The 14354-nt window shown below is 35.6% G+C and overlaps 2 protein-coding genes across 5 annotated transcripts in view; one reads left to right on the top strand and one right to left on the bottom strand.

The window, feature by feature from the left end:
* dhx16 (DEAH (Asp-Glu-Ala-His) box polypeptide 16) overlaps positions 1–14354 on the top strand; it is a 41882-nt gene that overhangs the window by 4713 nt on the left and 22815 nt on the right. Inside the window, exon 1 of one of the 3 annotated variants that reach the window (XM_051128679.1) lies at positions 12886–12930. The exons of the other annotated variants lie outside the window; for them this stretch is intronic. The gene's annotated coding sequence lies outside the window, so the exon portion shown is untranslated. Of the gene's footprint in view, positions 1–12885; positions 12931–14354 lie in introns of those variants that run through there. 3 annotated transcript variants of the gene reach the window in all.
* Positions 1527–13468, bottom strand: si:ch73-95l15.5 (repetitive organellar protein). 2 transcript variants are annotated; one of them, XM_051128681.1, is made up of 13 exons: positions 13363–13468; positions 12716–12749; positions 12488–12605; positions 12097–12286; positions 10002–11026; positions 9768–9920; positions 7850–7924; positions 7644–7760; positions 5797–5946; positions 5389–5556; positions 5083–5274; positions 2724–2915; positions 1527–2622 (listed from the first exon to the last, which is right to left on the bottom strand). In XM_051128681.1, the coding sequence occupies exons 4-13, from the start codon at positions 12269–12271 to the stop codon at positions 2518–2520; spliced, it is 2352 nt and encodes a 783-aa protein (XP_050984638.1). In that variant the 5' UTR covers positions 12272–12286; positions 12488–12605; positions 12716–12749; positions 13363–13468; the 3' UTR covers positions 1527–2517. The 2 variants fall into 2 exon arrangements, with proteins under 2 accessions (XP_050984638.1, XP_050984639.1); XM_051128682.1 differs by lacking the exon at positions 12716–12749 and having other exon boundaries at positions 13363–13456.

Below are 14354 nucleotides of genomic sequence, written 5' to 3'. Positions count from 1 at the left end.
AAGTGTTGGTCGTCTCCAACGCAACAGTTCCTCAAGTGACCGGGGACGCGCACAGAGCTCTGATTGGGTGATGTGAGACACGCTAATGAATGTGTGTCAATGGAGGCAGTTCATTCAGCTCCATTCACACTGCAACTCAATCAGTGGAGATCATGTTACATGATGAGAACAGATCGTGTGCTGTGATGTGTAACAGAGACATCCTAAATTAGTCCGGCACACTATATAAATTATTCAAAGAAAGTAAGATTTGATTTAGTGAATGAAGGCATGACGAAAATAAATGCTTTGCATTGATCTCAGATAATTACAGTGAATTTCTGAGAAAGTGTAATATTTTATATTTTAATAAATTACCTCATACTTTGATTAAAACATTTGTATATTTTATAAATATGTAGTATGACATATGACGTGTATGTGTATATATACACAACTGTATTTTTCTATTACACATATACATATAAAATATATTAAATATATGGAATCTGAGGGTGCAAAAAAAATCAAAATATTGAGAAATACACCTATAAAGTTGTCCAAATGAAGTTCTTAGCAATGCATATTACTAATCAAAAATTAAGTTTTGATATATTTACAGTAATGATTTTACTAAATATCTTCATGGAACATGATCTTTACTTAATTTCCTAATGTTTTTTGGCATAAAAGAAAAATCAATAATTTTGACCCATACAATGTATTTTTGGCTATTGCTATAAATATACCCCAGCGACTTAAGACTGGTTTTGTGGTCCAGGGTCACATGTATATCTCACCATTATGTATTATCACCAAGCATACCTAGAGGAATGAAATATTGAAAAATGAAAAAAATATTGAGACATTTTTTTCAGGATTATTTGATGAATAGAAAGATCCAATGATCAGCATTTATCTGAAATAAAAAGCTTTTGTAACATTATACACTATACTATTATTATTTTTATTTTTTAAGAAACTATAGAAATTAATACTTTTATTTAGCAAGGATTCTTTGAATTTATCAAAATCGATGAGAAAGACATTTATAATGTTCACAAAACTTTCTATTTTAGATAAATGCTGTTTTCTGAACTTTCTATTCATCAAAGAAACCTGAAAAAAAATCTACTCGGTTGTTTTCATAATAGTAATGCGTGTTTTTGAGCTGCAAATCAGAATATTAGAATGATTTCTGAAGGTTCATGTGACTGGAGTAATGCAAAAATTCAGCTTTGTAATCAAAGGAATAAATTACATTTTAAAATATATTCAAATAAAAATCATTTAAAAAATATTTTTAAAATGTTACTGTTTTTGTTGTACTTTGATTTAAATTAATGCAGGCTTGGTGAGCAGATACTTAAAAAAAAAAAATCTTTGACTAGTGGTGTATATATATGCACACACAAAAATCACCACAAGCATACCTTTTGACAACAGATATTTGCATGACTTTTTCATGCCTAAAACAACAAAAACAATTCTAGCATCAGACCTAATGATCACACAAAAGTAAGTCATTTGGAAATTTGAGGCTTTATTGACAATTATACCCCCCCCAAGTTCTCAAGAAAGAACCTTTAATATTTCAGACATAAAAGAAAACCTCCAACAAAACCTTTAGAAAACCCACACAAACTTGAGGCTTCATTTTAAATGTGATTTATGAGGTATGCACCAAGTTGTGGGGATTCCAGCATACCCAAATAAAATAAGCCGATTAAAACGTACTTTGCAGAGAATCTGTAATCCTTCTATTGTGCAAAAGCTTTCTCTACACTTGAACGAATATAGCAAATCCCAGTTGGCACTATAATGGCATTTCCAAAACAAATTCAACATGAGAAAACATTTATAAATACAGAACAAATATAAGATCACATGAAAAAGAACATTGGGGAAAGACAAATCAAACAATAACAGAAAAGCAGCATTCATCTCATCCAGTCATAATTAATAAAACAATTTAGACATTTAATAATAATAATATTAATATTGGCAGTAGGGATTGTGGGAACACGGATAAATAATTATTAATAGGCAAAGCATGTGCTGAAAAGGCACGTGCGAGTAACTTTGTAAATCTTGGAACCACAATCTGGAAATGTGGGAAGTAATCAGAACATTTTATGGCGGTGCTCAATCTAAATTACTAAAGCATCCTGTATTGGTCCAGTCATAAATTCATATAAACTAAAATAAGATTTCATAATATACACTCAACTTAAAATCTGGCAGAACAAACAAACGACACTATTGACAACTTCCTATATATTGGCCTGTCTTTATTTCCTTTTGGTTTTAGAGAATTTAACCATTCTTTAAATTAGAGAATTTAAAGAATTCAACAGAATTGATGTTATCAGAAGCTGAACCGTTTTAGATCCTCATTTCTGTTAGTTTAATGCAGCAAAGACATTTGAGAGAATTTAGATTGCACTGAATAAACATAGTGCCACTAAGAATATTGAGCAGTTCAGTTCAGTGTATACACAACATCATTAAACTCACAGTATGTGTTTAATCACACACTCACAGTGTGTGTTTGAGTGCTGTCTTGGGTCCAAGTCTGCTAGAGATGTTTTGCTGTAGCTCTGTTAACACGCCGTCCCGCTCCTCTAACTCCAGAAGAACTTGCTATGAATGTCAAACAAGAAGATATCCCATTAGTAATTTGTGATCACGGACCAGCAGTTTCAAACATAAAAACTCTCCTACAGTAGAAACAAGTTATTTACCTCTATGAGTTTATCCCTCTTCTGAAGATTGTCTCTTAGTTTTCCTTCCTCAAAAGCTCTCTCCTTATTTTCCTTCTTCCACCCCAGCTCAGCCTCCTTTTTCTCCTTGGTTTTCTCTCTCAGCTCCTTGAGTGTGTCTTTGAGTTGCCCTGATAGTGCAGTGATGGCTTGTTTGTGATTTTCTCTTTGCTCCTGAAAAAACACAGAGGCATGTTGACGAAAATGTACAAACCAGATTTTAAGAGCACACTGGTTTGGATAGTTTGCTCTCTGAAGTCAATAACGTTCATAAAATTGACTGGTAGTTCATAAAATTGACTGGTAGTTCATAAAATTGACTGGTAGTTCATAAAATTGACTGGTAGTGATGCACCAAAGTTCTGGAGGGCCCAAGCCACGTTGCACAACTACTCTACTGCATTTCAGTCACCGGTTTTGACATTGTTGTGTCACATTAGAAGTGCAAAAGACCATTTGAAATCCAATTTGAGCAGCCAGAGGTTCCAGACTGAGACACATCTGTAGAAATCTAATTGGAATTGCATTTCAAACCACCTACAAATGTAGTTTGAATCAGATTTGAGAAAAAACAAAACAAAAAAAAACTGATTTTTGCTACCAGTCTGAATGTAGACTTAGTTTATGTTGTTTGCAGTTGATGGGTAAATATTTGTAGTGTGCCATCATCCAATAAGTGCTTTGTTACTTTTGATATGAAACAAAGTCTGAGCTGTCAAATTCTGTCATTTTTATAATAAAATTCAAACAATAAATGTGATTTCTTTACTAAATTAACTTAATTTAAAAAATGTGACCCTGGACCACAAAACCATTCATAAGGGTCAATGATTCGAAATTGAGATGTTTACATAATCTAAAAACTGAATAGATAAGCTACAATAGGACAATATTTGTCTGAGATAGATACAAGTATTTGAAAATCTGGAATCTGAGAGTGCAAAAAACAAAAACAAAAACAAAAAAACAAACACATCAAAATATTGAGAAAATTGCCTTTAAATTTGTCCAAATGAAGTTCTTAGCAATGCATATTACTAATCAAAAATTAAGTTTTGATATACGTACAGTAGGAAATTTACAACATATCTTCATGGAACATGATTTTTACTTAAAGAAGTCCACTTCCAGAACAACAATTCACAAATAATTTACTCACCCCCTTGTCAAAGATGTTCATGTCTTTCTGTCTTCAGTCGTGAAGAAATTATGGTTTTGAGGAAAGCATTTCAGGATTTTTCTCCGTATAATGGATTTCAGTGGTGCCCCGATTTTGAACTTCCAAAATGTAGTTTAAATGCAGCTTCAAAGGGGTCTAAACAATCCTAGCCAAAGAAGAAGGGTCTTATCTAGAGAAACGATCTGTCATTTTTTTCGGAAAATAAAAATTTGTATACTTTTAAAGCACAAAAGCTTGTGTAGCACAGCCTCTGGGATGCGCATACACGTCACTACGTACTATTGAATCGCATTGAAATGTCATGTGGAATGTAGGCAGAACTACGGACCCAGTGTTTACAAAGCGAATGAGCAAAGACTAAGAAAGTGCAAGTAAGTTTGTAAACGCTGTTTACAAACAAAAAGGTAAAACGATGTCTTCTTCTCAAGTTGTAGGAGAAAATAAGATGGAGCTTTTTTTGCCATACTCAGTACACAGACGATGAACTTACACGATTCGTAGTAGTGATGGAAAGTTCAGATCATTTTACCGACCTTTGAGTCTCGTTCAGCAAAATGAACAAATTTTTTTGTGTAATTTCGTCCATTTTAGCAAAATATAATTAAAATGTTACGTGTTACTATTAATCCTGAAATGCTTTCCTCAAAAACCATGATTTCTTTACGACTGAAGATAGAAAGACATGAAAATCTTTGATGACAAGGGGGTGAGTAAATTATTTGTAAATTGTTGTTCTGGAAGTGGAGCTCTCCTTTAATATCCTAATGATTTTTGACAAAAAATTTTTTGATAATTTTGACCCATGCAATGTATTGTTGGCTGTTGCTACATATACCTGTGCTATGTAAGACTGGTTTTGTGGTCCAGGGTCACAAATGTGGTTTTGAAAACCTTTTTAGTTTCAGTGTTTCGTAAAAGAGAAAAAGAAAAAAAAGATTTTGGTGCACCTCTAGTTACTGGTGTTGGCCAGAGCAATGTCTGTACACACCACCAGGTGGCACAACTGCTTTTCTGTTGCATTGGATAACTCAGGAGTTCATTCATTAGATTCAGATTTTCAGGTTTTGAGATATTCAGCACGTTAAAAATTACTGCCAATGAACTAAAAGTTTTGAAAAAGCCACAATGGGAAATTAAAGTTGTGATTTAGTCAAACGTTACCAGTATGATGCTCTCAGCATCAGTTAAGGCTGAGGAGAGTCTTGAGATCTCCTGCAGCATGGAGGTGCTAAGCTCCTCTCTATCTCTGAAGCTCACTGCCAGCAGAGCTTCTTTCTCTCGCAGCTGATTGACCAATCCAGCCTCAGCTCCGCTCCCTTCCAATCCCCGTCCAATCAGTGAGTCTGAGAGTGCCTATGGGGGAAAATGTTAATAGTTGACTACTGGAAATTACACATTAACTAAATCAACTGCACTCTGCAAAGAAAGTCAAATCAAACAGCAAGAGGTAGATAACGCCTTGTTTACCTGCACATCTCTGCGCGAACTCTCCAGCGCCTCCTTAAGATGGGAAATATAGTCTTTGTTCTCCTTCACCAGTGCAGTCAGAGCTGAATCTCTCTCTTTCCAAACTTCCCATTCTTTCATCATCTCCTGTTGGGCTCGATCCCTCTCCGCAAGCTCTAAACGCAGATGCTATTTGAAGATCCAAAAAAAAAAAAGTCTCAGTTGAGGCTGAATAATAGTATTTTGTTTCATAATGCAAACCATGCAAAACTATTGGAAACTAAACCTGTTTTCTGTATAAAAGGCATCAATGTCTTATTTACCCTCCAATGAATAGCACTCATGGATAATACCAGCAGTTACTGACCAAGTGATTAAGTAAACACTATGTGTGTACCATTGAATAAGTGCACTGTTTGTTTGACTCACGTTAATAACATCCTGGTTACACTGCAGCACAGTGTTGAGTGTAATGAAGTCTCTGTCTCGCTCTCTGCCAGCGTCTCTCATGGCCTGTAGCTGTTTCTCTAAAGCTTTTTCCCTTTCGCCCGCCTCAGACAGCTGGGCCTCCAGGATCGCCTGATTAAAACAAACAGAAATAAAATATAAGGACTATGGAATAATGTGCATCCAGTGTTACTGGACCAATCAAACACACAAGTTAATTACCTAACACAGGGACCCAGCCAAAACTCACACTGACTAGGTGTGTTAGCCAGAGCTTCAGTGTATGCTGTTTGTGTACTTATGCTATACTTGTAAGAGTCAAATCACCAGAGAATATGGTAAAGCTGGTTTTATATATACAGGTTAGGTCAAAAGTTTGCAAAATGTTAATTATTTTACCAAAATAAGAGGGATTATACAAAATACATGTTATTTTTTTTATGTAGTACTGACCTAAATAAGATATTTCACATAAAAGATGTTTACATATAGTCCACAAAAGAAAATAATAGTTGAATTTATAAAAATTAGCCATTTTTATACTTATGTTAGATTCTTAATGGAACACTCCACTTGAAAATAGGCTCATTTTCCAACTCCCCTAGAGTTAAACAGTCGAGTTTTACCATTTTCAAATCCATTCAGCCAATAATCCATTCAATGATCTGTGCTAAGCTAGATCGGAGATTGGCTGAATGGATTCGAAAATGGTAAAACTCAACTGTTTAACTCTAGGGGAGTTGGAAAATGAGCCCATTTAAAAAAAAAAAAAAGTGGAGTGTTCCTTTAATACTGTGCTGTTACCTGATTGATCCACAGCTGTGTGTGTGTTTTTTTTTTTTTTTTTTTTAGTGATAGTTGTTTATGAGTCCCATGTTTGTCCTGAACAGTTAAACTGTCGGCTGTTCTTCAGAAAAATCCTTCAGGTCCCACAAATTCTGTGGTTTTTCAGCATTTTTGTGTATTTGAACCTTTTCCAGCAATGACTGTGATTTTAAGATTCATGTTTTCACACTGAGGACAACTGAGGGACTCATATGCAACTATTACAGAGGCTTCAAACACTCACTGATGCTCTAGAAGGAAAAAATGATGCATTAAGAGCCGGGGGGTGTAAACTTTTGTGTGTACATTTTTCTTATTTTGCCTAAATATCTTATTTTTTTCATTTAGTACTGTCATTCAGAAGCTACAGTAGATACTTACATGTTCCCCAGAAGACAAAATAAGTTAAATTTACCCTGATCTTCAAATTCTAGAAGTTTTCACCCCCAGATCTTAATGCATCTTGTTTCCTTCTGAAGCATCAGTGAGCGTTTGAACCTTCTGTAATAGTTGCATTGAGTCCCTCAGTTGTCCTCAGTGTGAAAAGATGGATTTCAAAATCATATAGTCATTGTTGCAAAGGGTTTAAATACACAAAAATGCTAAAAAAAAAAAAAAAAAAAAAAAAAAAAAAAAAAAAAGAATTTGTGGGACCTGAAGGATTTTTCTAAAGAACAGAAGGCAGTTGAACTGTTTAGGACAAACAAGGGACTCATGAACAACTATCACTAAACAAAAAAACACAGCTGTGGATCATTCAGGTAACAATACAGTATTAGTATACAGTATAAATTCAACTATTATTTTCTTTTGTGGTAATTGTGAATAAAGTAAAATAAAGTGACTAAATAATGCTTTTATTCACTTCTAAATTTTTATTATATGATTGGATGGTTAGTCTGTAGTTATTAATTGTAATTGTCTTAATTTAGGAACAACAGAAGTCTGAGCAGTCTAAGTGATTACAAAACTCATTCTCAGTCAGCACATCAGTCAGACCTCACCTCACGTTCACTGCGTGTATCAGGAACTGCGCTGGCCAGTTTTTTGATGAGTTTGTCAGTGTCCTGTGATTCCAGCCCCTGCTCAGCACACAGCTTCTGGATCAAAGTCACACATTCCTGAAGGGAGGAGAGCAAATAGTTCACTGACACATTCGTGACCTTCGCACAATCACAGTTTTTAATGAGTTCATCAATTCAGTACTCACCTGGATTATGTTCTCTCGACTGTGCAGTGATTGGCTGAGACTTTCTATGAGGTCGTTTTTGTTCTTCAGACTGCTCTGTTTGGCAAAACAGAAAAGATAGGTATTAGTCTCACGAACAGGCATCATTCCCAGCTAAATGACTCTATGTCATGCCTGAGGGACAGTTCATGGCATTGTTATTCCTTATGACTGCATTCCACTAGTGTTATATAACGGCTATCAGCTCACATTAGTGAGCAAACATTCAATAGCTCATACCCAGCATGCACCAGTGCTATGAAATTACAACACTCTGTAAAATGCTGTATTAGGGTAGGTCATAAGAGAACGGTTTAGGGACAGTGGCCACCTTAAGTATTTGGACACTTAATTCACTTTATATAACAGCACATCATTGCATTATGTAACGCATTAAATCCGTTTACTATCTAAATTACTGATAATACGTCAGATAATATGTGATAATAGTATTCCCCCTTCCCTATTTGTCTATTTACATGACGTCTTGTTGTCCAAATACTATTATGCAGTATTATTTATATACTATTATAGTATTATAGATTATAGATTTATTACAGGGTTCATACAAATACTGTAAAATGAAATTCCAGAACTTAAGGACATTAAGCGCTACTTTAAGGACTTCAATCAGAGATCTCACTTATCAAACAATGTCTTCTCTTTCAAATTCTAAAAACAGATAAACAGATAAATAAAAATGTACTAATAATTCATGATACGCAAAATTCCGATCTGAATCAAATAATTCACGATACGAAGTTCTGAAACGCTAGTCTTGATCTGAAGTAAGTAATGATCTAAAGCAAAAGATTCACAAAAGTTCCAAAGTTCCAAAGTTCCAATCTAAATCAAATGATTTGCATTACGCATTCAGAAGTCCCGATCTGAATGAAATGATTTGTGATACACAAAGTTACAATCTAAATCAAATGATTCACGATCTAATTGGAGTGCTTTGAAACAGTGAATTATTTTGCGATGCATTGGTTTAACTGATTCGGAGTTTCAAAAACCTCCATTTCACCCATTACTACGCGCTTTTTTAAATTTTTACAAGTGATGTTGAAATTCGAAATTGATCTGGCTTTTGCTAGTAAATTGCTTGAAATTAAAGATCGAAGTCACCAGTTTGAATCAATCGGAGCAGTTCCTGTGTAAATAACTCAATTGACTTGGTTGATCTGTTCCTTTTTTCACATCTTCAGCCATGTTTACACAACATTGTCAGTACTACTATTGGCTTAGCTAGTATGCTATTTTTATGACATTAAGCGAAAAAAACCTATGATGTTTTTTGAACTGCGTAAATTTTGCATGAAAAAAAAGGTGTGCTTACTGAAAAAAATTCTTGCTTTTTGAACACTTTTCAAGTACCACTTCAGGAACAGTTTATCCACTGTTCAATCCTAACATTTCTTTTTATTAAACATTTTGCTTTAAATGTGTGCTTGTATTGTCTTTTTAAATAATTGTAGCAGACTAGTTTGTCTAAACACATGATCGGGCCATTTGTATGAATTCATTCTTCACATACTTGTGTATTTTACTATACACAATGAAAACTGAAAGAGAGAAAAATAACATCAAAATGCGGTATCTGACAAGCCTGTTATGAAAGAAAGCCCAGGGCAAACTTCTCTGGTCTGGGAAGATTCCTGGAGGAGGTGTGTGTATGTGTGTACACCTGTCTACGTGGGCAAACCTTTTCAAAACCATCCACACACCTTCTGCAGTATACTCTAAAGGCAACATTTGCAAAAAGTCAACAAAAAGATTAGGAGAGGGTGTGCCTCAGATGTTCTGTTCTAAGGTTCTAACACACAATGCACGCATTGCACACAATCGCATTAAACACTCATGCCATTTAACTTAATTATCCCAGCATCGTCTTACTTACCACTTGCGGAGACTTCAACTGCTTGGCAGGAGCATCGGCTGTTGATTTGTTGCCGTCCCTTAGCTGCGCCTCGAGAGTTCTGATTCGAGCCTGAGCTTGAACGAGTTGTTCACGCAATTGCTTCACAGCAAGGTGCACCCTACTTGCAGACGACTAGAAAAAAAGAGAGCAACAGATGAACTCCAAAGTTTCAAAAATGGGGTAAAACATCTAAAACCATTTGACAGTCCTCACCTCTCTTTGCAGTGGCATAAAGTCATCTTTTAGCTCGGTCAGAATGTCAGCGCTCTCGTCTTCGAACTCATCCTCCATCCCGTTGTCGCCTTCTCCGAAATTTAAGACCCTCACTAACCCCGCTTTCAGTCCCACCTCATCCTTCCCATTTTGGATTCCCCCTCTGTCCAACACAGGAATGCGACTTCCAGAAGGGGACCTCACTGGTTTTCCTTCAATCCCCCTTAACTCTTTGAAAACGGTGTCTAGAATGGCTGAATGCTCCTCTGGCCAATCAAACGGATCGTTGCCGTCTAAAGAGTCCAGCGATTGAACGGATGAAGTCCGGGATTGAGAACGCAAAGAACGACAGGAACCAGACAACGAGGCGGGGCTGGATCTGACAGACGGCACTTTCGACCAATGAAGAGGCATGCTGCATGATTTTTCTCGAGAGAGGCCCAATGTCATGAAGGCTTGATCGGGCAAGTGACGTGGAATCCCACAAACGGACTCGTAGTCCGAGTCGGACACCCTCAAGGAGTCGCAACACTCGCACTTCTTGCCTTTATGACACCGTTTCCCGGTTCTCCTATAATATGGACACGTCTCCGCTTTCTCAGACCACCATTCATACTCTGAAAGGGCCATGTTGTCCCTCAGCATTTCTCGGTATCCTTCTCCTACGCCATACTTCCTGTCCCCTTCATCCTCACTGGAACTTTCGCTTCGCCTGAAGGTAGATGGGTGGCGCTGTTCGTACATGTTTCGCACCCATCGTCTGATCTTGTCCCGTTCCTGACTTAGTTTCTGGAGTCTCTCGCTTGACAGCACTCGGACTCGGGAGATGACAGTGTCGAACTTGAAAACTCGCTCTAAAACGGACACACACTTGCCGCATAAAAACTCCCCCTGACCGTTCCCACGTGGTACAGGCTGCTCTAATATGTGTGTCAGCACACAGAGCAGGTCAATTCCTTTTGTGGGGGTGAGCAGGCCATGAGACTTTGAGAGTGAACGGGAAGAGCTGAGTGATAAAGTGCTGCCTAAAAATGAAAATATAAAAAATGTCACATAATCAAACATGTATTTGTATTTTTTAAATAATGTGATTAGTTAAAGCCTACACTGCTGTTCAGAAGTTTGCGATTTTTAATGTTTCTAAAGTGGCTCAATAAGGCTGCATTTCTTTGATAAAAAAAATACAGAAATAAACTGTAATATTGTGAAATATTATTACATTTTAAAATATAATTTTTGTATTTTAATACGTTTTTTTTATATCTGTGATGTATAATTTATATCTGTGATGCAATGCTGAATTTTTAAGCATCATTACTCCAGTTTCAGTGTCACATAATCCTTTAGAAATCACTCAAATCAATCAATGCTTATTCATTATCAATGTTGGAAACAGTTGTGCTGCTTGATTTTTTTGGAATCTGTGATGCTTTTTTTTCAGGATTCTATGATGAATAAAAAAAGTTTAAAAGTACAGCATTTATTTTAAACAATACAAGTCTTTACTATCACTTTTTATCAATTTAATACATCCTTACTGAATAAAAGTATAAATTTCTATTTAAAAAAAGGAAAGGAAAATTACTGACCCTAAACTTTTGAACATTAACATATGTTGTTTAAAAAATATATTTCAATTATAAATAAATGTTATTTTTTAACATTTATTCATAAATGAATCCTGAAAAAAAATTCACAGGTTTTTCACATTTCACAGCACAACTGTTTTTAACATTGAATAAATCAGCATATTAGAATGATTTCTGAAGGATCATGTGACACTGATGACTGAAGAAAATGCAGCTTTTCATCACAGAAATAAATTTACTTTTAAAGTATATTAAACTAGAAAACCATTATTTTAAATTTAATATTTTTTTAAACTTTTTTCTGTATTTTTGATCAAATAAATGCAACCTTGATGAACATAAGAAACTCCTTAAAAAAAAACAAACAAAAAAAAACATTAAAAATCTTACTGATCCCAAACTTTTTGAACAGCAGTGTGTACAGCAATTAACGGCTTCAATAATTAAAATTATTCAGAAACATGCCGTTTCTATTCTGTTTTATTTTAAAATGTATACAGTAATACCCCATGGGCTGCTCGTTGCCGATCTGGGCAAGCTTCCCTTGCTAGAAAAGTTCGTCGGCGTCTGAGGTTGTGCCCCCTTTCTGTTCTGACCCGCATACAGCCATCGCCTCTGGTTACCTTGCAGGTCACTCCCACAGATACGGCATCCTTCACTTTTACCTCGAGTAGTCATCATAAAAGGGTGCAGCAGCTACAATATTAATAGTACAATACAATAATAATAATAGTATGTTAATGACAGTAATAAAAACAATCTATAAAAACATTCTTTCAAAACTGTCATTGCGTGTCTCATTGAAAAAAAATGATACAGCATGATACTAGCATCTGAGGAGCAATTTTAAAGCTTCTACAACAACATATATATGTATATATACACTACTTTACACACCTGTGTAAATCTATCAGTAGTTCACAGTTGTCCTTTGACTGGGGTGGATCCAGTGAATGGCAGCTCACTCTCCCCTACTGACAATGTTTACACGGGCTGGACTCATCGGCCTTGAGCTCTAAACAAACACACACATGCTTTATAAAACAAAATTGATGCATTTATTGAATACTTCCATTGGACACCAGACTAGAATAGTTAATCTAATATATTTAATCATTTACTCACATAATGTGTTTCAAACCTGTATGACTTGCTGTACCTGGAACGCAAAAGTAAATGTCAAACACAACCTTAAGTGACTGAGAGCCAGTCACCATTTACTTTCTTAAAAACTTCTTTCCGTAAAGTAAAGGTAAATGGTGACTGAGGCTGTCAGTCTGCCTAACATCTCCTCTGTTCCACAGAAAAAAGAAAGCCATACAAGTCTGTAACAACATGAGGTAAATAAATATTAACTTTTTTTGTAAGCTATTCCTTTTAAACGGATCTGTAAAAAACTAGCACTGGCGCTTTTACTTAAACGAGCAGCTGAACTCTTTATGTATTTATTATGTAAATAAGTGACGCGTTGGCAGAGAACTTTCCATACGATGGCTAATCTCAGCAACCCTCTGTTTTGCTCTCCGTGTGCTCTTTCAAAAATGATTTTACACCACTATCACAGCGGTTAAAACACGATAAACTGCCGCTCATATAAACCCACGCGAATCTGACTTTTGACTCCCGGAATGTCAGAATGACCCAGCAGAGGACAAAACATGACACGATAGACTAAACAAACTATTCCATACAACCCGTCAACTGACCCTGATAAGTTACGACAAACGAAAATATCCCATTACAATCGCAAACGGACAGATAAAGTCGCTTACCGAAGCTCAGGAAGTGTCTACACGATCCAAAAAGAAGCTCTCGCGTGTCCAAACCGGAGTGGCAGCCGCCGCGCGCCGCTTTACCTTGCTGACGTCATCCTAAATACCTGTTTCAGCACGCAGCTGCGTGGCGCACTCCAGCTGTTTGCACAATAATGCGCATGCGGTAATAATCCATATATATAGTGCAATATATATAGCACTCCAGCTGTTTGTGTGTGTTTGTCAAGAGCTATATATATTTACATATGTGTGTGTCAGTGTATTAAGGGCTATATCTATCTATCTATATATATATATATATATATATATATATATATATATATATATATACACACACACACAGTGTTGGCGAGTAACTAGTTACATGTAACAGAATTACGTAATTTAATTACAAAATAAATGTAATTGTAATTAGTTACAGTTACTGAGAAAAATGTGTAATTAGATTACAGTTACTTTTGAAAATATTAATGATTACAAAGGGGGTTACTTCTGAATTTTTTCACATACACTTTTTTCATAAATTGCATTGACTGCTCTAAAATGAGACACCAATGCTTCAGGAGTTTAGGACAGAATAGGACACATGCTTATTCAATATGTTTTATTTCATATTTGGGTTTATGCATATACTTTAGTTTTTAAGATTGATAGTTTTTTTCCAAGGCATCGTTAGATGCCAGTGTTTCCTGTCATTACTATCCAAACTTTTGATTTTAAAACCAGTATTAAACTATTTCTTATGATTTTAAATCAGAATCTAAGCCTCGAATGATCTCAACGTAAATAAGAAGTGTAAAGTCTGAATTTTTGGTGGCTTTGCTTTAAATTAAATTATTACACAGCTCTGTGGAACACTTGATTCTGATTGGTCAGTCATGACATTCCAAAGTATGTTATTCCCTGATAACAACTGATAAAAGCTAATAACACAGACTCATCCGGGCAACTTAAATCGGTGCTATTAAGGATGTTTAAACTTGCAGCTA

This window comes from Labeo rohita, chromosome 15 (assembly GCF_022985175.1).
Source record: "Labeo rohita strain BAU-BD-2019 chromosome 15, IGBB_LRoh.1.0, whole genome shotgun sequence".
Lineage (NCBI taxonomy): Eukaryota > Metazoa > Chordata > Actinopteri > Cypriniformes > Cyprinidae > Labeo > Labeo rohita.
The sequence above is the reverse complement of the archived record's forward strand: the minus strand, read 5'-3'. Positions and strand labels throughout refer to the sequence as shown.